Source organism: Marmota marmota, unplaced genomic scaffold (assembly GCF_001458135.2).
Source record: "Marmota marmota marmota unplaced genomic scaffold, marMar, whole genome shotgun sequence".
Classification (NCBI taxonomy): Eukaryota; Metazoa; Chordata; class Mammalia; order Rodentia; family Sciuridae; genus Marmota; species Marmota marmota.
The window spans coordinates 44,206,587-44,227,747 of record NW_025999853.1 but is presented as its reverse complement, the minus strand read 5'-3'; the positions used below and the strand labels follow the sequence as shown (position 1 = coordinate 44,227,747).

The 21,161-nt window shown below is 30.8% G+C and overlaps 1 protein-coding gene across 10 annotated transcripts in view; it reads left to right on the top strand.

The window, feature by feature from the left end:
* Usp15 (ubiquitin specific peptidase 15) overlaps positions 1 to 21,161 on the top strand; it is a 116,233-nt gene that overhangs the window by 64,403 nt on the left and 30,669 nt on the right. For 6 of the 10 annotated variants that reach the window (XR_007348738.1, XM_015483067.2, XM_048805953.1 and 3 more), the window contains 2 exons: positions 4,554 to 4,640; positions 9,892 to 10,036. Coding sequence is in view for 9 of the 10 variants with exons in the window: in XM_015483067.2 (XP_015338553.1) it covers positions 4,554 to 4,640; positions 9,892 to 10,036 (232 nt within the window). In the remaining variant the exon portion in view is untranslated. Of the gene's footprint in view, positions 1 to 4,553; positions 4,641 to 9,891; positions 10,037 to 14,043; positions 14,148 to 21,161 lie in introns of those variants that run through there. The other 4 variants (XM_048805966.1, XM_048805979.1, XM_048805970.1 and 1 more) reach the window with 3 other exon arrangements.

Genomic DNA, 21,161 nt, shown 5'->3' with positions numbered 1-21,161 from the left:
AAAATCATGGCATTTGCAAGTAAATGGATGGAGTTAGAGAAGATAATGCTAAGTGAAGTTAGCCAATCCCAAAAAACTAAATGCCGAATATTTTCTTTGATATAAGGAGGCTGATTCATAGTGGGATAGGGAGAGGGAGCATGGGAGGAATAGATGAACTGTAGATAGAGCAGAGGGGTTGGAGGGGAAGGGAGGGTGGCATGGGGTTATTAATGATGGTGGAATGTGAGGATCATTATTATCCAAAGTACAGGTATGAAGACACGATTTGGTGTGAATATACTGTGAAAAATCATGCTCTATATGTGTAATAAGAATTGTAATGCGTTCCGATGTCATATATAAATTTAAAAAAAGAACTTATCACAACAGATTGAACAAAATCTATTTACTCTACTTCCTATCCGCTCAACCTCAACAGTATTTATTTCCTGCATTCCTTGTTTAACTACTATCTCAGAACCATCTTGAGTTCCTCTTTCCACCTCACTCCTTTCAAGTTAGCAAGTCTTGCAGTTTCTATCTCCTAAATCTGAAATTTTTAAGTGTTTTGTCTCAGTTCCCCTTTACATGCTTAAAAATTATTAATGAATTAAAAAAAAAAACTTCTGTTCAGGTGGGTTTTTAATCAAGTGTTTATCATAATAGGAATTAAAATTAAATTTTAAGATATTTATAAATAACAGCGCTGAGCCATTATCTTTTGATGTAGCTTACGAAGGATAACTTTTCTTTAAAAAAAAAACTAAGAAAAATAGCATTATTTTACATTTTTGCAAATTTCTTTACTATCTACATGAATAGAAAACAACTAAATTCTCATGTGCTTCTGCATTTAATTTATTGTGGCACACTATTTGTATGAAGTACATGAAGGAAATTTATCTTCATATAGCTACGTAGTTGAAAATGGGAATAGTATTTTCTGACATTTGATACCTTATAAAAACTTGACCAGAGGTGGTTTAAGTATTAAAGGTTAATTACAGTGTGGATCAGAAACCACACTGTACAATGAATCTTTTGTACTTTTCCATTAAGACCAATCATTTGTAATTTTATGCATTTTGGTTATTTGAAGAATATTGATTCACTGAATTAGGCAAATCTTTCTTATGTTGATACACTCCATTATATAATTTTTTATAAATCACTTTCTTGGGGGGGAGGGATACCATGGATTGAATCCAGGGGCCCTTAACACTGAGCCACATCCCAGCCCTTTTTTTTTCTTTGATTTTTGAGACAGTGTCTCACAAAGTTGCTAAAGGCCTCACTAAGTTGCTGGGGGCTGATCTTGAACTTGTGATCCTCCTGCCTCAACCTCCTAAGCTGCTGGAAATACAAGTATATGCCTCCACACCTAGCTGTAATTCACATTTTTAAAAATTTTATGAGAAATGTCTGGGATCCAACAACCACATGGTAGCAGAACTTTTTTCAAAAATTCTGTTTTTTGATTGAAAACTCAGATTTTTTATCATTGGCGATACTTTTAGTTATTTTCCTTGAAATAGTAGGTTCCCTTAATTCATTTTTGAGAAAATGTGTACTGGATAACCAAGTCTTAGTAGCCACCGGAAGTTGTGTTGTGGTGTTGTTTGGATTTTGGTTGTGTTCTTACAATACTGAGGATTGAACATAGGGCCTTGCACATTCCCACCTCTGCCCCTTTTTCTTTCCTCCCTCCCTCCCTCCCTCCCTCCCTCGCTAAGTTTCCCAGGCTGACCTGAAACATGCAGTCCCTGCCTCAACCTCCAGTTGTTCTCCTGTGTAGGAGTGAAGAGTGGTGCTATAAAAACAGTGACTGGTTTCACTTGCAGTTCAAACAATTACACAAATTTTTCCTCATGAAAGCCATGGCACTTCCATATGTAGCAGATGTGCTGCTTCCTGCAAACTTCCCAATTTGTCATATAATATTAAAAAGTAGCAAAATTAAGAGTCTAGATTTAATAAAAATCAATAATTTTTATTTTTCAACATGATTTTCATCAATGAAATTTTGTTTTCTACTGTGGAAAAGTGAAGAATATAGCATCACTGTTACTGCTTTGATTGATGTTAATGTGCCATCAGTTTTATCCACCATTGTTTTTGCATTATCAGCACAAATACCCACCCAGTAAAAACTGTCAAGTAATATTTAAATAACATATTGGTATTATAATGAAAATAATTTTAACACAAATACCATGAAAGGGTCTTAAAGAACCCTAGGGTCCAGGTACTATACTTTGAAAATGCTTCCAAAACATCAAAGATATGTTGCAGTTGCCCACACCATTTTCTTAACTTCAGCCCTTTTAAATTTTCCCCTTTGTTATCTTTATAGTCTCCTACTGACCTTCCAGCCTTCATTCTATTTTTATTCCTGAGTTATCTTTTCTAGAATGTAAATATGATTTTGTTGATCACCTATTAAAGTTTTTCAACAAGTCCCAGCACAATTGGATCAAATCCATTTTCCTTAACAGAACATAGTGGCCCTTTATTATCATACCTACTTTACTAACTTCTGTTCCAATCACTATATATTGTTTTGCTGGATTTACTGATAATTTCCTAAACACATCATATTTTCTATGATCTCACATTTGCAAATGCTTTTCTTTCTACCTGGAATATTTCTAGTTCTCATCTGTTCCTTTCACTGAACATCATGTTATACCTACAGAATGTTGTATTAAAATTTGTTATCACATTTATATTGTTTTGTAGGTATTTTACTTAGTGTCAATTTTCCTTGAACTGTCTGTCTCTTTTGTATTCCTAGTTTGAATGAATTCCACAGAAACTGTTATCAAAATACAACTTAATTCTTTTTCTTCTAATATAATCCATAGGTAAAGTTAGTAATGAAGAGTTTAAAAAAAAAAGCACAGATGGACAGAAAAAGGAAAAAAAAAGTAAATAAATACACATCTATATGCTCCTCAGCCATTTTTAAAAAAAATTTTAATATATTGATGGACCTTTATTTTATTCATTTACTTATATGTGGTGCTTAAAATCAAACCCAGTGTTCACATGTGCTACTCAAGTGCTCTACCGTTGAGCCACAATCCCAGCCCTCCTCAGCCATTTTTATTAGAAGTAGTAATATATTTTTTATTTCCATATTTCTTACTGATTGATAGAAGGGAACAAACATTTCCATTTATATATGTGTTCCTGAAAAATTGTAATGAATCATATTTTGAAAAATTGACATCCTTAATCCATAACTCTAATCGTAGTAGGTTTTTTTCATAGTTAAAAAGAACTCTGAATATAGCAGCAAAAATGCCAAGATATTTCTGTTATTGAAAATAATAGTATTCTAAAATTACTTTTAAGTGTGTTTTCTACATTATTTTCTATTAAAGCTTGGTTGATTGTATTTTTTGTTTTAACTTAATATAGTAAAATGACATTTTATTAAAGATATTTCTGTCAGAAAGTTGCCTAAAGAGAAGTTTTACTTAAGTAATCCTTTAATACACAGCCTTCACAAAAGAAGGTTTTTTTTGTTTTGTTTTGTTTTGGTGGTGCTGGTGATTGAATCCAGGGTATTATGCATGTGAGAAAATGAAAGAAATTTTTGATAGATTATATAATATATAAAACTTCAAAAGTTGAATTTTTCTTACATACCATTTATTATGTGTAGTACATTTATACACATGCACATGTATTTTTTTTTCTGAATCCAAATTATCTGAAAGTAGATTTTGTAGATTAAACTTTCCTACCCATTGACCATTTCATAGTTCCTTAGTAACTTAATAGAGGAAACAAAATAATTTTTAGAAACTTATCTGTTTGGGCCTCACTAATTTATAATTAGCAATGAATTAGTTAACTGGCTTGAAACCTAACGTTTTAGAGCCCCTGGACTAGATATTGCCTGGTGAATTGAAATTGTGTACAAAATTTCAAAGGAAATTGAATCTTTCAGAGACCTTTAAGTAATTTAATCATTTCTATATAGTAGGTTTGTTGGTTATAAATTATGCCTTTAAAGTATACTTATTAGTTAAAAGCCAGAGGTGATTTGGGGCAAATTTTACTACTTAGGTTTGATTGAAACTCTCTGTGCTCTTAGGTCCGCCTTGCCTTAAAATTTTTTTTTTTTTTTTTTTGCCTTAAAATTTTTAAGAATTGATAATATTCTCTGTTCTCTGTCAGTGTATATATAACTAGAATGCCAGTGGTACCTACTGAGAAACAAAAATAGAAAATTTTCATTCCATTAATTTATGGAAAGTGATTATAAAATGTTAATAGTTGTTACCTTAACTCTGAAATGGGTATGTACAGTTAGTAAATTTATAGGAATAATAACAAGGTGTATATTTAATTTGAAAATAGCTCCCTTTTTATTATATATGAAAAGGACAAATACAGTACAAGTTAAAAACCAAAGGATATATAGTAATTTTGCTCATAAATCTGTTTTCCAGCATTCATTTACTACAAACATTGTCATCTGTTAGTTCTTTTCTTTATTTCATAATTATTTTCAAAATTCTTCATTTTTTATCTAATTTAACATTTTCATATTTTTAAAGGTCCCCAGGTGCATCCAATTTTTCAACTTTACCAAAGATCTCTCCTTCATCTCTATCAAATAATTATAACAACATCAACAACAGAAAGTAAGCACTGAATCTTAAAAACTCTTTGTTTAATTGATCGCCCTATTTTGGTTGCAAAAAAAATCTCTTGTATCTAAAATTTAGGATAAAAGCTTAATGCATTAAACTGGTTTTCTTTTAAATTACTGGTCAGTTCTTCCATGAGTAATTTCCTAAGAAAGAAAGCACATTTATAAACTATTTCTTGATTTAATATGAATACTATAATAGTTAACTGAAAGAAAGAAATGAAACATTTTTGAAATTTTATATTCTAAATATTATTGAAATATATAGAAATTTGTTATAACTCATTTTTTGTAGGACAGATATAAACTTCAGGTGTCATTTTGGAACTAGATGTATAATCACCTAAAATAATATTTTTAAAGTGTTTATCAGTGCTTCTCAGCTGGAAAGCACACACAAATTTTTATGTTTATGAAAAAGACAATTACATTTTCTTAAAAAGAGGTTTAGAAAAACAATTCCCTCCCCCCCCCAAATTGGTACAATGTGGAAATTTGAAATTTAGAGAAGTTATGTGAAAGTATGTGCTATATTGCTATAATAAAAAAAGGTTGAAAGTCATCTGAGCTTTAAATATAATACCTGACTATGGGTGTATTACCTTGAAAATTGTCATATCTATTTTATTAGAAAAAGTAAAAAGAAAACCTCATCATTTGTAGTTAGCCCAATCAATTTACTAAAAGAACTTTGATCCAGAGATGAATATTTTCCTTTTATTTCATGGATCTGTGTGTGTGCGTTGTGGTTTACATATTAGGTTAACAGTTTAGATAAATATTTTGACTATTTGTCTAGGTCATAAATGGCATCTGATAATTCTTATCAATAAATTCAAAAAGACTAACTTGTGAAATAATCTTTGAAATAACACCAGTAATTAAATTCATAAATTTAATTTTCCCTTAAGATTAATATCTTTAGTGGGGGACTTGGTATCTGGATTATAAATAGATGACAATAATTAAAATAATTTTAGAAAGAAAAAATGACAAAGGATTAATTTTACATATCACAACAACATGTTATAATGATATAAAAATTTAGTACTGACCAAAAATACACATACAGATTGATGGATTCAGACAATCCAGAAGCATACCTTCTTATATAAAAGAAGTTAATGTGATCAGAAAGCATTCTAGACTAATGGAGAATGGGTCAGATTAGATAATTACCAGGCATATAAAAAGGGGGAAGTAAATGGAAAAAAAATACTTACTAAAAGTGAATTTTTTAAAAGAATAAATATCAAGCTCTAGAAAATAAGAGAAATGGACAAATGATATAAATGTGTAATAAAATAAAGGAATTAAACGTAAGATAAACATTTTAAACGTCATATTTATCACCAATTAGAGTTTTGTAAATTAAAACCATAAAAAAAACTTTGTTTACTTTCTCCTGCCTCAGTCACATTGAGAAACTTAAACACAGTCATATTCATTCTTATAAGATTCTCTTTCATGGTTGCAATATTAGTACAGCTTTTCTAGAAAATAGTATTTACATCTTTATATCAGTAATTCATAAAGATACATGTATTTTGTGTATTAGCATTACACTACAATACTGAAAACACCATGAATATCCAAAGTTAAAGTATAACACTTTTTTTCTATTTAAAATTATATATCCACAGGCAAAAAGGATGAAACAGTATTATCCTGTAATTGTTTGTATTTTATGTAATATCTTTTAATTCATCAAAAGCTTTCCTGTATGAGATAAAGTCTTACTTGTGTTCCTACCAATTGTAAATCACTCCCACATTTGTTGTAAAAGAATTTATTTACAGATATAACATGTACTTATGGTCATTCTTTGGAGAGATTTTTAACATTGTTTGTATACTGTATTGAATATAGACTGTTTTGATTGGAATCTGTGTGTTTCTGTTTTTATCCATTTCCTCCCCAACATAATAAAAATGGTAGTACAATCTTATGTCAAAACCTCTGACTACAGGAATTTTAAACCAGGTTTAATGATTTTATTCCTATGACTAGATTTTATTTTTAGCTAACTAAATTCAAGACAGTAAAACAATCTTTTGTATTAGGAAATTTTAATAGTGAAAACCTACTGAGAATCCACATGCTGTGGTTATTTTTTAATTTAAAAGTAAATTTTATTTATGTATTACCTTTCTTAGGCATAGAACTTAAGCATTCATAGAATGGAAGGGAGTTTTTGTTGTTTTTACCTTTAAAACTCCGAACAAAAAGTTATTTTATGTGAAAGTCTATTTCTTATATTTCCATTCTACGTGTGGAAGTTTAAAGCTTCAAATGGATATAGCATAGTTTCTCTGAAAGTATGTTAATAGATAATGAATGGCCTTTTTAAATTAAGTGCATTCTTGAAAATTCATGTATGTGGAAATATTCTGTAAGTATAAATTATATAGTAAAATCAGTAGTTATAGTACATAAGCTTATATGAAATATATTTACAAGTTCAAGACTTGAACTATCCTATACTTATACATTATTAAGATATAAAACTTTCATTTCCAGAAATAAGAATATTATAAAGATAATACCATATGCTTAGAATTATTTAAAGTTAAAAAAGTTTTTATTAAAACTAATACTGTGAAGAGTCCATTGGTGAAGTACAGTTTGTTTACTGTATGTAATTTTATCTGTAGGTCCATAGTTGTCTCAATTATAATTTATGTGCATTTTTTAATGTCTGTCAAATTGTTTCTCTGGTTATAGGTTTATCACCTGCATAGTTCTCTCCTGCTATATTTGAGTTGATATATTACTAACACTTTCTTAAAAATGTTTTAATGTATTTGTTTTCTGGACTATGGCATTCCACATGAGAACACATTTCTGTTTTTCTAAATTTATTTAAATCTCTCATTTGAAATGGAAATGATTCCCTGTATAACATTAATGCATAAACAGGAACTGTGGATTTGGAGACAGAAGAGTTAGCCATATGACTCTTGACAAGTTTCTTAACTGAGACAATTGTTTCATTAACTACAAAGTGAGCATAATTATGGTTATTAATATTAAAATATATATGATGTCAAGAGTCAGTACTGATTGAAATTTTTATACAAAGATAAGTTTTGATTTTATAAAAATCTGTTGCATTTTTAATTTATCTTCATTAAAGAGGATAGATTTATAATATAGAATTAATCTAGCATTGTATTAAAATTCCCATATACTTCTGTAAATTTATTTTTGCAAAGTAGCATAAGCTTAAAAGATGATAACTAGATTTTTTTTAATGAAATAATTAGCAGATGTGGTCATAAAAGACTTCCATTGAGGCTTTCTTTAGGACCTAGGTTCCATGTATTTTTTTGAAGTATTGTAGACAACTGCTAGTTTTGGTATTTTCCATGATGAACTTTAATATATAATTTAAAGTGCACGTAACATATGAAATACAAGTGATGAATCAATAATATTTAAGTATTTTAAATTGATTGATTTTCATTATTATCATTGAGTATCTAAACTATTGCAGTCTTTGGGCAAGTTTTATACTTACCCTGTCATTTAAAACAAAGGCATAGATACCCTTTAAAGAGTCAGAAATCTGAATATATACTTTTGGAATGAGCATGTAAATGTGTTTTTAATGTTTACATGGGAAGGCGGGTAGGCATGAGCCTGTGTTAGGGCATTCTTCCCTATGTGCTCTGGCTACTTACATCTTACTATAATTTTACCATCAGACCCATATAGATACATACTATTTTTTTCTTCTCTATGATGTGTACAATGTACAGAAAATGCAGTTCTTAGACTTTTTAAGTATACAAAAGACTTGATTTTTTTAAGTTTAAAACAAATTTCTACTAATCTGAATTTGAATTGATCAAGGTTGCATTTCTTTGGGCACTGCTCTTTTGTAAGGTGGATTGTTTTGAGCGTTGGGTCTGTCTTTTTGTTTAGAGAAGGGAGCTTTTTCTGAAAAAATGCATAATATTAATGTGTGTGATTTGGGATTGATTTGGTTTTATATTGTGTTTTACTAGTTCAGTTTGGAGGGGTATGTTTACATTTACTAAAGCCTTTGTTAAATATGCAATAGTATAGTTCACTTAAATTATAATAATCTAGGGATAGTATAGTGTATAAAATAATAAAATGAATTATTTTAAATTATAAAAAATTATATTGTTTTAAAATAATACCAGGAATAAATTATAGCCATTGGAGATAAGTGGAGTTACTGATTCATCACATTTATTTGTAAACTGTATTTTATTTACATCATTATTTGCTTTTAGCACATGACCTTGATTCTCATTCAGGTTTGTTCTAATGAGTAAAAAGGAATGATTGAAAGTATGCTTTTCTGAATTATGTCCAAACTATCCATCATAAATATTTTATAAATAGGTAGGCTATTAAAAATTAAGGGAGAATTCATTCTTTTCCACAAATTTTTTTTTAATTACATGTAGAAAAAAAGGAACCATTTAACTTATTTATGGACTTCTTAATTCTTTCAAAAATTATCCTGATTTTTCTAAATTTTAGATAATAGCTTTTTTAAGATTAACATTTATTACACTGAGAGTACAAATTATCCTGAGTTAATATTTATCTAGTTAGATAACCTGTATTAGTCTACCAAGCTAAGAAAAACGCAAGGTAAATAATATAGGAATGTACTTGCTTAGAATCACTTTTTGCATTCCTGATCACCTAGACTTTTTTCTGCATTTGAATACTAGATTTTGCTGGTCTAGCATAGAATTTATAAATAGAATCTTCAGTGCATCAGAACAGTGATGTCACAGTGGCCTTGGAAATCTCTGCTCTCACGTGTAACTAAAACACAACTCTTCCTATTTCTACCGTTCTCACTCTACTGGATGCAAAAGGATGCAAAAGGAACATAAATGAGATGATTTATTGCTGCGGGTGGTGTTTAAAATCTGAATGTTTTAAATTTGATGGAGCAATGAAGAATGGAGCAAGCTGTGATGCTGCTCCTGTTAATCAATGGTAGAAAGATATAATAGTGGTTTAATATTGGTTGGTGTGGTATTTGATTGCAGTAATTTTGTTGATTGGATAAAGAGTACATTAATTTAGAGGGGTTAATTGATTTGAGAATCATGTCTTTAAAAGTACCTGAATTGTGTTTCTTAAAAGAAATGTAATGACTAACCATCTCAAAAATAAAATGAAGTATTCTGTTCATTACAACTATATTGTAATGTAATTGGCTGCATTTTAAATTTTTTTCTTTCTTCCAGTGTGAAAAACGCAAATTATTGTCTCCCATCATATACTGCTTATAAGAACTATGATTATTCAGAACCTGGAAGAAACAATGAACAGCCGAGCCTTTGTGGCCTAAGTAACTTGGGAAATACATGTTTCATGAACTCAGCTATTCAGGTAGGTCTTGTCAAACAATGTGAAACACATGTCTCATGGAATTTATTGATATAAAAATAATAGATAGGTTTTTTATATCAGAACATGAGTATTAGATGTATTTGGGGAATTTATGTACACACATTGACTCATTCATTATACTACTAGTGGTAGAATATTATTTTATTGTTCCTCAATTAGGTAGCATATGATTGATGACCATTTTGTAGAGTAGATTAAATAGTACTTCATGCAAAAATGTGGTTCTTAACAGAAAGCTTAGGCTCTCTAAGGAAAAAAGTAAACTAGTGAGATCTCTCTCTTCAGTAGAAGTCTAATGCTTTTTTTTTCCTTTGTCACCTCCTGTCCCTGCCCTTAACCTTAATGGGAAATTTTAAAAATGGGAAATTTTTGTGGACCTTTTCTATACATATTTTAACAAATCACTTTGCCTTCAATATCTTTTAATTTGGGGATGTATGAAATTACTGCCTTTATCCCCACCCCACCCCATTTTCATGTCACTTCCCTTTTCTTTCTATTCTATACCCCCTTCTGACTTAATTTGTTAAATTTGTACTTTGATTCTAAAGTAATAAAAGATGTATTTTAATATCACTGTCACTGTAAAATTAGGGATAGTTATTCCATTCCCCTTTTACAGATAAAATTCTATGTTTAAAAAAGCCTAGGATAATGGTAAACTGACTATTCTTGATATTTGAATTTTAACCTTTTCTTGTAAATCTTTTTGGTGAATTCTGAATTTTTAGTTTTAAGTCTGAATATTTTATTCTACTCACATTTTAATATTGAATACTCCTCTGCATAGGAATCAACCTTCAAATATGTAGATAACATGTAGATCAAGAATTGATGACATTATAACACATCTTTAAGTGAATTATTTTGTACATTGTCATTAATCCAGTTGTCTCCTAAATTAACCATTGTCTTTATAGCATTCTTGGAAAATTAAAATTTAACTGGGGTAACTGTAGGCCAGGAGTAACCTTTTAGAAACTTGGGAGAAGGGGGAGACCTAATTAGTAATTTTCTGATTTCATTGTATAGAATTGAGCCACTCACAAAATAGCATATCTGTTTAAGTGGATATAATATAGATTAATAAACTCTTCTTTAAATCTTCTTTGAATGAGTAATACTGTTCATTCCTTAATGTGAATTAGTTTATTTAAAATTATTTTTCTAGTATTCCTGTTCTAGCTAAACAAAATAAGTTTTTTTTGTTTGTTTTTTCTGGAAGAAGGGGGAAACTCATCTGAGAAGACCACGCTAAAATTATTATTATCCTGATAGCTCTTTAGATAACAAAAGTAAAATACTGAGTACTAAACTTTCAGAGAAAGGGACAGAACAGGCTTATTATAATTTGGTTTGTGTTTGGACTACCCTCCCTGGCCATAAAAATCCTTTCATATAATCTCTGGAAAGTACTTTATACAAAATGTGGTTGCACCAGTACCAGAAAACCTTCTTTTAGGGTCCCAAAGTCATGTAATTTTTATATAACTCTTTACTCTCACAATAGCAAAATTACTTTGACTCCTGAGGCTTGATATTAGCTTGATGTTTTGTTTTGATAATCTGGTATAGAAAATCGATCTCAGTGCTTTTTCATTAAGATTAAGAAAATATTTTTACAACATAGACAATAGAAATTTGAGTCTATCAGAAGAGAACCAGAGTGTTCAAGCTAATCATTCATGGGAGGCTCTGGCCAGCCTTCAAATTAAATTCCTTATAAGGCAATAATGCTCTCTAGTTTCCTGTGCCTTTAACATAGTCTGTTTAGTTAATTTCCATATGATTAACTGCAGTTTTTCAAAATGGGTATTAAAATTAAATCATCTAACCAAGCAAGTGAGCTAGATTTAGCATTTGAATAGCTTTCTTATATGCTGTGTTTAAGGTGTAAGAAACTTCATTTTATTCATTTTTGCTTCTGTTCAAAGCTATTTTATTACAATAAATTTGCAGATCTACCACTTACCCTGTCAATATTTTTCACCATCCTATCTTCCATTTTAATTGAGACATAGACACAAGAGTGATGTTTGTAATTTTTATGATAGTAATCATAAAGATTTTTTATGAAAACTTAAGCACTCATTATTTTAAGCAGTGAATATTATTTCATGTCTGTATCTTTCGGAAACTGTACTTTCTCTAAAATAAAATTCTGCGGACAAGTCAGAGAAGAAAAAAGTGACTTTTGTTTTGCTGCTTTTGACTTTTAATACAAATTGAGAATTAGGAAAGCTAGGACTTTAGTTTTGTTTTCTTTAAAATGCTATGGTTTTAAATTGATTTAGACATCAGCTCTCAAGCTGAAAATTCATTGTAAAAGGAAATACAAAATAATGATATTCCTCTGCTTCACAAACATCCATGTTCATAGGTCCATAGATGAGAAGACTAAGAGATAACTAATAAAATAGATTTTATCAATAATTGTTTTCAAATACCGTTACTCAATTATGCTTTTTCCAAGTTTTCTTGTAATTTCTTTAAAATTGAATACATTCATGAGCTTCTAAAAATAGTATAAAATAACATTTCTACTGATAGTGTATTTTAGTATAACCACTTAAAATAATTCAGTGAACCTAAAAAGTGTGAGTTGTCACTTTAGTACATCAGCTGGTCTGATATATCTACAAAAAATGGTATGTGTGAATAGCATACCAATTTTGTATGTGTTTGAGAATGAGTGATGCTTAGTCCATTAGTCGCTTTGAGACAGTGAAATCGTTTAGTCACCCATGACTGAAAACTAAGCTAAATGTCATGTAACATAATTGTTATTATTTAATTATATCAGGACTCAGTATTTCTCTGATGTAATAATGGTATGAATATTAACTTTTTTAGTGGATAACGTATTGCCATGTAGTTTCAGTTTATTAAATTAACATTTATTTAACATCAAATATGTGAAATATTTTTGGACTTGTATCCTGACCTCTATGAATGTTATTATCTAGACATTGTGACTTTTAAACTTTTTGCTTTATAGCATCAAAACCTTTCTTTAACTTAAAGTTTAATTGTATCCCCAATATTTAAGCAGTGGTAGTAGTGAAATTGCTTTGGTTGGGTGGAGTTCCCAGAAGCCCATCTGCGTATCTTTATTTTCCTTAATTTAACGGCCCCAGAAACATTCTCATGGAATCCTAGGACTCTGAGGGACAGTTTGAAAACCAAAGTCTAGCTTTAAAAAATGAACAGAAAAACCACATAAAAAAATTACAAGTTAGAGCAGTCCTAAGGAGTTATATACCGGGATTGAAAACATGGATGTCCTGCTTATTAACTGTGTTGCCCTAGACAAGTTATTCCCCAACTCATTTTTGTCTTCAAATGATAAGAAAATAATAGTATCCATATTTTAGGAGTTTTGCAAGTGTTTAAGTGAGTTGTTAAATATAAAACTCATAGAATAGTGATTAGGTTGATACTATTTTTGTGTTAGTCTTTTTTTTTAATTAAAAGAGTTAACCAGAATGACTCCTGAAATATTCTGTCTTCCATGGCCCCAACATTTGTTTTCCTTTTTTAATAATCTCTTATTCCATTTTGACTAGACCTTGTGAATGAGAAAAAGGAATTTGATGTACTTTTTTTTTCCACTTAGTGTTGCTGCATTCATGGTTATTTATCATCTGCTCCATTTCTGAGCTGTGATAGTTTAGGTTTCCATAGGCAAACTGATAGACAAAGAATATAATAAAGTATAACTGTTTATTTATATGCAGTCTTCAGGGTGCTCCAAAATTCAAAATTCTTCAGTTCAGGTTATCCCAGAACTCAGCCTCTTGAGTAGTTACCACCATGTCCTGCAGGTACAAATAATATATTTAAAAAATAGTTTTCTAGTGCCCCAAATCTATTACTTCATCTAAAAAATGTCCAGTTTTACAGTTTGCATTTTTGGAGGTAATTTGAATTAGCGTTAGTTCGGTAGATTCAGGAGCACTCCAACCCTTGTCTTTTTCATTGTCAAGGCCTACCTAGGAGGCTCATGATTGGCTTCCTGGAAGAAGCAGCTCTTCAGATGGATTTGAAGCAAGGGAATGATATGGTCTTTTCCACTGGAAAGCAGCACAGCGTAAGATGGTTGTTTTAAAACTCTTTACTTGACAGGGCCCCTTAAATAGATTGTAGGAAGTCATTGAGAAAAGTGAAACTAATCAGGACTTGTTTATTATTCTTGTCATAAAATAGAAAATGAATCGAGATTCCAAGCATTTTAAAAGTTATCTTTTTTTCTGTGATTTGTTGAGTTAGAAAAAAATTTATTAAGTTTAGAGAATGTTAAGTAGAAATTTGAAGTTCTTTGAAACACTTAAATTTAAGAAAATGAGTAATACTACACAGAAATAGCATTCTTTAAAAAAAAAAAAAAACACTAGGTCTTTATTACATAGTAAAACTTAAAAAGTCCTTACTACAACTGTCATTTCTATGTTATACTACTTCATAGCTTGAATATGATTAAATATAACACTATCCTACTCTTACCTTGAGAACTTCTTTTTGCATTTATTGGAACACAAATTCTCAGAAGTCTACTTAGACAAATTAGCAACCTTATGTTAAAATACATATATATAGTTTCCATCAAAAAAAAAAAAAACTTTTCCCCCTGAGTTATATGACAGTTTTTTTTTTTTTAAGTTGAGGATCTTCTAGAGAATAATTTCTTTTGATAAACTGAGAATGTGGCTAACTACAACTTCAAACTGTTTCTTTCCAGGCCAAGTGTTTAGTCTAATCCAGGATATTGTTTGAATTTCTTCCAAGTTATGTGCCAAATCTTGCATAGCAAACTATCATTTTAAAAAATGTTAATCAGGCTAAGAATATACTGGTAAAGCGCTTGCCTACATGCACCAATCCCTGAGTTCTTTCCCCAGTGCTACCAAAAACAAAAAAAAAAAAGTGTCTCTGTGTGTATACACACGCACAGATATATTAAAAAATCTATTCAGTCATCTATCAGATGAAAAATCAAGTCTTCTTTCCATTTTTAAAAAAGCAGAAAAAAAAAAGTGGAGGGACAATCTTGCATTAGAGCCATTCGCTTTCTCAACATGGACACCAAAGAAGTATCCCTTCCATTTAGAAAGAAAGAAGTGGGTGACGAAGGAGAACCTGTATTCTCAGGCAGATTATTTTAGGAAAGAATTTGTATAGTATAGTTCTGTAGGAATTTAATATTTACAACTGGGAGAGAAATGGTAACTCTAAAAGAATGCCTTTATAGTTACGTAACTTGGTTATTAGGGATTTCTTCTCATGAAAACGTGCCTTTCTTAAATGGGGGAAGGAAATCGGATTCATCTGCTCTTCACCTTCTCATTTAATAAGTAGATCTCTCTAGGACTAATGCTTTTATTTTTCAATTAATACAGACTTTTAAGTATTTTTTCTGTCCCTCATTCTATGACAGGAAAATGACATGAGTGTAGATCACAGAGAAATAAGTTGTTTTAAGGATTTATAAATAATTGCATCCGCTTCTAACATACAAAATGGTTTTATATTACTCTGGCTAAAAAAAAAAGCCAAACCAAATAATAATATAGCTGGCCTTCCCTGGATTCAATCAACTGCAAATAGAAAAAAAAAATTTTAACACATCTATACCTAACTTATATAGACTTTTTTTCCTTTCACTATTCCCTAAATATAGTATAACAACTATTTATATGGCATTTATGTTATATTAAGTATTATAAGTAATCTAGACATGATTTAGAATATATAAGAGAATGTGCATAGGTTATATGCAAATACAGCACCATTTTATGAGACTTGAGCATCTGCAATTTTGATATCCATAAATATCAAGAGATGAGTATATACTTATTAGATAGTATTATAGTGATCACATCTTACAATACACATCTTGTATTGATTGTGATAATTATTATTTTAGTAAAACATAAGGAAAAACCTAAGAAATGTCAGTCAGTGATGTATAGTGAGAGCTCAGTATTTACCTCCCCACCACAAGAAAAGAAAGGAAAACTGGTTCCAGTTTTACTTCTGTTACTTAAATCACACAGCTCATTTTCTTAATTAAAATAATACATCCTCATTTACTAAATGTATATTAATATCATTCAACACTTTTTTGATTGGAAGATTCTAAAGTGTTTCGGTTTTATATTCTAAATTATAAATTGGTATGATTGAATGGTCACTAGAAAATTTAGGAGATTGGACTGAAATATTCTTGAAAGAATGAAAGTTATGCCAGATCTCTCTTGGAGCTTGTTTTGATGTCCATTGCCTATTTCTTTTAAAGTATACTTTTAAATTGTAGCCAGTCAAAACTGTGCTTATTAAAGGCTCTTTTCTACTGAATTTTGTTTCTTTTAAGACAGTTGATCTTGAGATCATCTTTTTGTTTTAGTTTATAAGTAGAAATAGTTTTATGATTATGCTTTTTTTAACATGATCAACTTTCTAGGTGTCATTGTCACTTCATAGTAAATGGTTTTTTAAGTTTAGTATTCTGTTAGTTAAGAAACATTGCAAAATATTATTATTAATCACTTTTTTTTACAGTGATTTATAAACAAAACTATTTGGGACAGGAAAGGGTTAATGGTTGCTGAAACCATTGTAAATGGTAATATCTAAATTACTAGCTATAATACCCTTATTAAAACATGTAGCCCAGTGTTGAAGTTGTAGTCTCTGATAATAGCAGTATCCTTTTTTGCATAGTACAAGCTGTTTTTCATATCATTTTTAGTTTTTTAACTTTCTCTTTTCAGAGGTCTGTGATTTAGGGCCTAAGCATGCCTGTTTCACTAATAAAGAAATTGAGGCAAGGAATGTTCAAGTGACTTTCCAGTTACTAAGATAACTTAATAAATTGAAATTGAGTTGTTATTCAGAACATTCTGAGATAATGTATTTTTTTCAAATTATGCTAATCAACTGTTAAGAAATGCTTTAAATACATTTTATTTTATGGTGGTAAAATATACAAAAAAAATTTACCATTTGAACCATTTTAAATGTATAGTTTAGTATATTCACATTGTTATACAACCATTAAAAATAAGTTTTTTAGTTGTTTTTGTTGTGCTAGGAATTGAACCCAGAGCCTTGTGCATGGTAGGCAAGTGCTCTACTGCTAAGTTATATCCCCAGCACTTGTTAAAAATGCTTTTGAGGCCGGGCATGGTGGCACACACCTATAATCCCAGTGGCTCTGGAGGCTGAGGTAGGAAGATTGCAAATTCAAAGCCAGTGTCAGCAAGGGTGAGGCACTAAGCAACTCAGTGAGACCCTGTCTCTAAATAAAATACAAAATAGGGCTGGGGTTGTGGCTCAGTGATTAACGACCCCTGAGTTCAATCCCTGGCCACCCTCTGCCACCAACAAAAAAAAAAAAAAAAGCTTTTGAGGTGAGGATTAAACCCAATAGAATAGTGTTTGCCTGACTTACATGAGACCCTGGGTTCAATACCTAGGACCACCAAATAATTTTTAAAACCACCCCCAAAAAAAGTTTTTATATTTATGCCAAGAGAATGGTCTCTATATTTCATGATACTCCCATAAAATAGCGTTATTGTTTGGTTACAGCTCATCGATTCCCTTAAGAAGTTATACAAACACTTATTTATTTAATGGTAATAATGTTCAAAATAGTTCAAGTACTCCTTTTTGAAATTGTTTCATTCTTCTGAACATCACTGGTAGGTATTTTTCCTTCTTGAATATGTTGGTTTTCAAAACTAGAAATTATTGAGAATATTATATTTGGAATATTGTAGGTAATCAAGCTAAATAATTTTTCCACTAAGATACACTTATGATGTTGTTCATTTACTCAGCAAATATTTCTTGAGGCCCTACTAAGTGTCTTTTTCACTCTGAGCACAAATTACAACATCATGAACAAAGCAGTTTCTATTTCCACAGAGTTTACAGTCTAGCAGGAGAGATAAGCATTAAATTAATCATAATTGCATTAGGCATCAAGAAGAGGAAACAATGGAATGCTGTGAGTGAATGACAAGAGCCCAGAAAACACCTAATTTACACTGGGCATCTTACTCAGCAGAAGTAACATTTGAGTTGGGCATAGTGGCACACACCTATAATGCCAGCAACTTGGGACACTGAAACAGGAGACTTGCAAGTTCAAAGCCAGCCTGAACAACTTAGCAAGGCCCTATCTCAAAATAAAAAGTAAAAAGGGATGGGGAGGGCTGGGGTGGGTTGTGGCTCAGCAGTAGAGCGCTCACCTAGCACGTGCGAGGTGCTAGGTTTAATCCTCAGCACCAAATAAAAAATAAATAAATAAACAATATAAAGGTATTGTGTCCAACTACAACTGAAAAAAAAAAGGTGGGCTGGGGATATGGCTCAGTAGTTAAGTACCCCTGGGGTTCATCTGAGCTATGACCAAGGAATATGTAAATTTGGCAGGTGAGAATTAAAAATGATATAAAAAGTGCTCTAGGAAGGGCCAGTTTGAGTAACGTATAAAATGACAAAAGGAGAATAGGACAAATTAAATTTGAAGATATAGGCCAAAGCCAGAGCATACAAGGAGAATTTAGATTTTAATGCATTATAAGGGTATTGAATATTTCAGGGTATCATTATCTTACCTAGATTACTGCAGTTATCTTAGCTGGGTTGTTTGGGGGATTTTTGTTTTGTTTTATTTGCTTTTACCTTTAATTCCTGTAGTTTGTCCCTTAAAAGAACAGCCAGAGAGATCCTTTTCTGTTGTTATTGCTGACAACACTAAAAGCGGAAGCCTTAAAATAGTGGAAGGCCTTATAGGATCTGGCCCCTGATGTGTCTTATATTCTATTATTTTCCACCAAGCTCACTTCATTCTATCTTTACTAGCTTCTTCTACATGCCAAAAATATTCCTGCCTCAAGGTCGCTGATCTTGCAATTTCCTATACCTGTGATGGTATTTCTCTAAATATTTATTTATAGCTTTACTTTCTTATTTTTGTTAGATATTTATTACCAGTCAGATTCTTCTCCATTCACCCTATCAAAAAAAGAAAGAAAGAAAGAAAAACGGGTAACTGCCCTTTCCACATTCCATTCAGCACTCATCACCTACTGACATGCTTTTCTTATATTTGTCTTTTTTCTTTCTGTCTCCCTCTACTCCCAACACACATACACACACACACACACATACAAAAGCTCCATGGGTACAGGGATTTTGTGTTAGTTACTACTATAGCTTCATTACCTAGAATAACACTTGGCATTAAAAAAAAAAAAACTCAAATTAATGAAAGGTGAAGTTTCTAGTTTCTGTCTTATACATCATGATGATGGATATAACCATTTAGCAAAATCAGGGTAGTGGGAAAGGAGACATGGTAGGAGGACTAGATTCAGGGTGGGGAGAAGATATGAATTGATTTTTGGCATGTCTGTTTTGTGTTGCCTATGAACCATCTAGTAGCTAGATCAGAGGTAGGTGAATATTCTTGTATGGAATATAGATCAGAGCCTAGGCTGGAAAAAAAGAAATATGTTATTATAGGTGGTATTTGAAATCATGGAAATGAATGTATCTAAATGAGGAGGTCTGTGAAATAGAGGTTCTAGAACTAAGCCCTGTAATGCAACATTTTAACCGAGAGAAGACACTGAATGTTGAAGTAGGAGAAAAGAAAGATTATGGATGTCATTTCTAGATACTGCAGTGACTTCCATTATCTCCAAAATATGAGACCAGATCATCAGCTAAGAATTGAAAGGGGAAGATTGCTCAACAATATTGAGATCTCATTGGAGATTGGGAAATATCAGTTTAGAATGATACAGATTTATTCACTTAAGATTTTCTCCAGCACTGTTTTCATGGTGCATAAAATAGAAAACTGAGTTCATCTAGAGTTGGACAGAGAAAAGGGGAAAAGGATTGCTCTTAAATCAACTAATGTTCTTGTTTTATATATTTAGCTGACCCAACAAATATCCACTGAATCTCTACTATGTACCCAAAATTGTTTTAGACAATGATAAAAAGAGAGTGGCCATCCTTTAGAAGTTCATAAACTAGTGAATGAAATAGACATAAAAACAAACAAGATATGATAGCATGAGTAGCAAAATGTTATGGAGGCAAAGAGAGCCACTCGGAAATAAGTGAGGCTTCACCAAAGTGACATTTGAATTGAGTTTTAATTTTATTTGGTGGTGTATGTAACTATCCATTATGACTTATATTTTATTCATCTGATCATAAAATAGCAGAGAATTACCAGAAATACAAACTATATCGTTATAGCTTATGTATGTTTCTACATATTTTTTCACCATAGAAATCTATACATAAGAAATCTGTTTTATCAAAGTAAAAACATTGTTCATACATTCAATAAATACATACTTAAATTTCCTACATGTTAACTGTTGATGCTTTTTCATGTATGCAAGCTCTAAAAAGAGGTGTACCTAAAATATTTTGAGGTATATGTAATGCTTATTCATAATGCTTCGCTTACCAGGTTTCGTATATACCAGACAATACTGCCTCACTTGCATACTAGATTTGATATATAATTGATGCATTATGAATAATGCCTAGGGCTTTTTAAAGTATAATATGCTTTACCAGGAGAAATCAATCTTTTTAAAATAAATTTCTGACAAAAATATTACTAGTAATTAAGTTAAAAAAATACTTTGAGATTCCTCTTATGCTTAATAGTATACAGTATATTGAGTATTGCACAAAAAATTTCTGTTGCCACATTTATATCACTGTCTTTCTGGAAGCTCCATTACCTTCCCCAAAACTTGTTCCGTTGTTGTTCATTCTTTGTTCCTTTAAATTCACATTTTTACTGCTCCTTTCAGCTTATATACATGTCTTTTTTAATAAATGAGGAGTGGTGCAAGGGGGATCCATGACCTTGTAAAGAATAGTCTGTGCTTTCTATCTGCTTTCTTATTTTTCTTCAATCCACATCTTATTTAAATCTATCAAGTGCCTAGCAGGATAGGTAAAAGCATGGATTTGAAATCAGACTGCTTGGATTCAAATCTTAGCTCTGTCATTGGCAAATTGTATGACATTGAATAAGAAACTTCCTAGTTTTTTCATC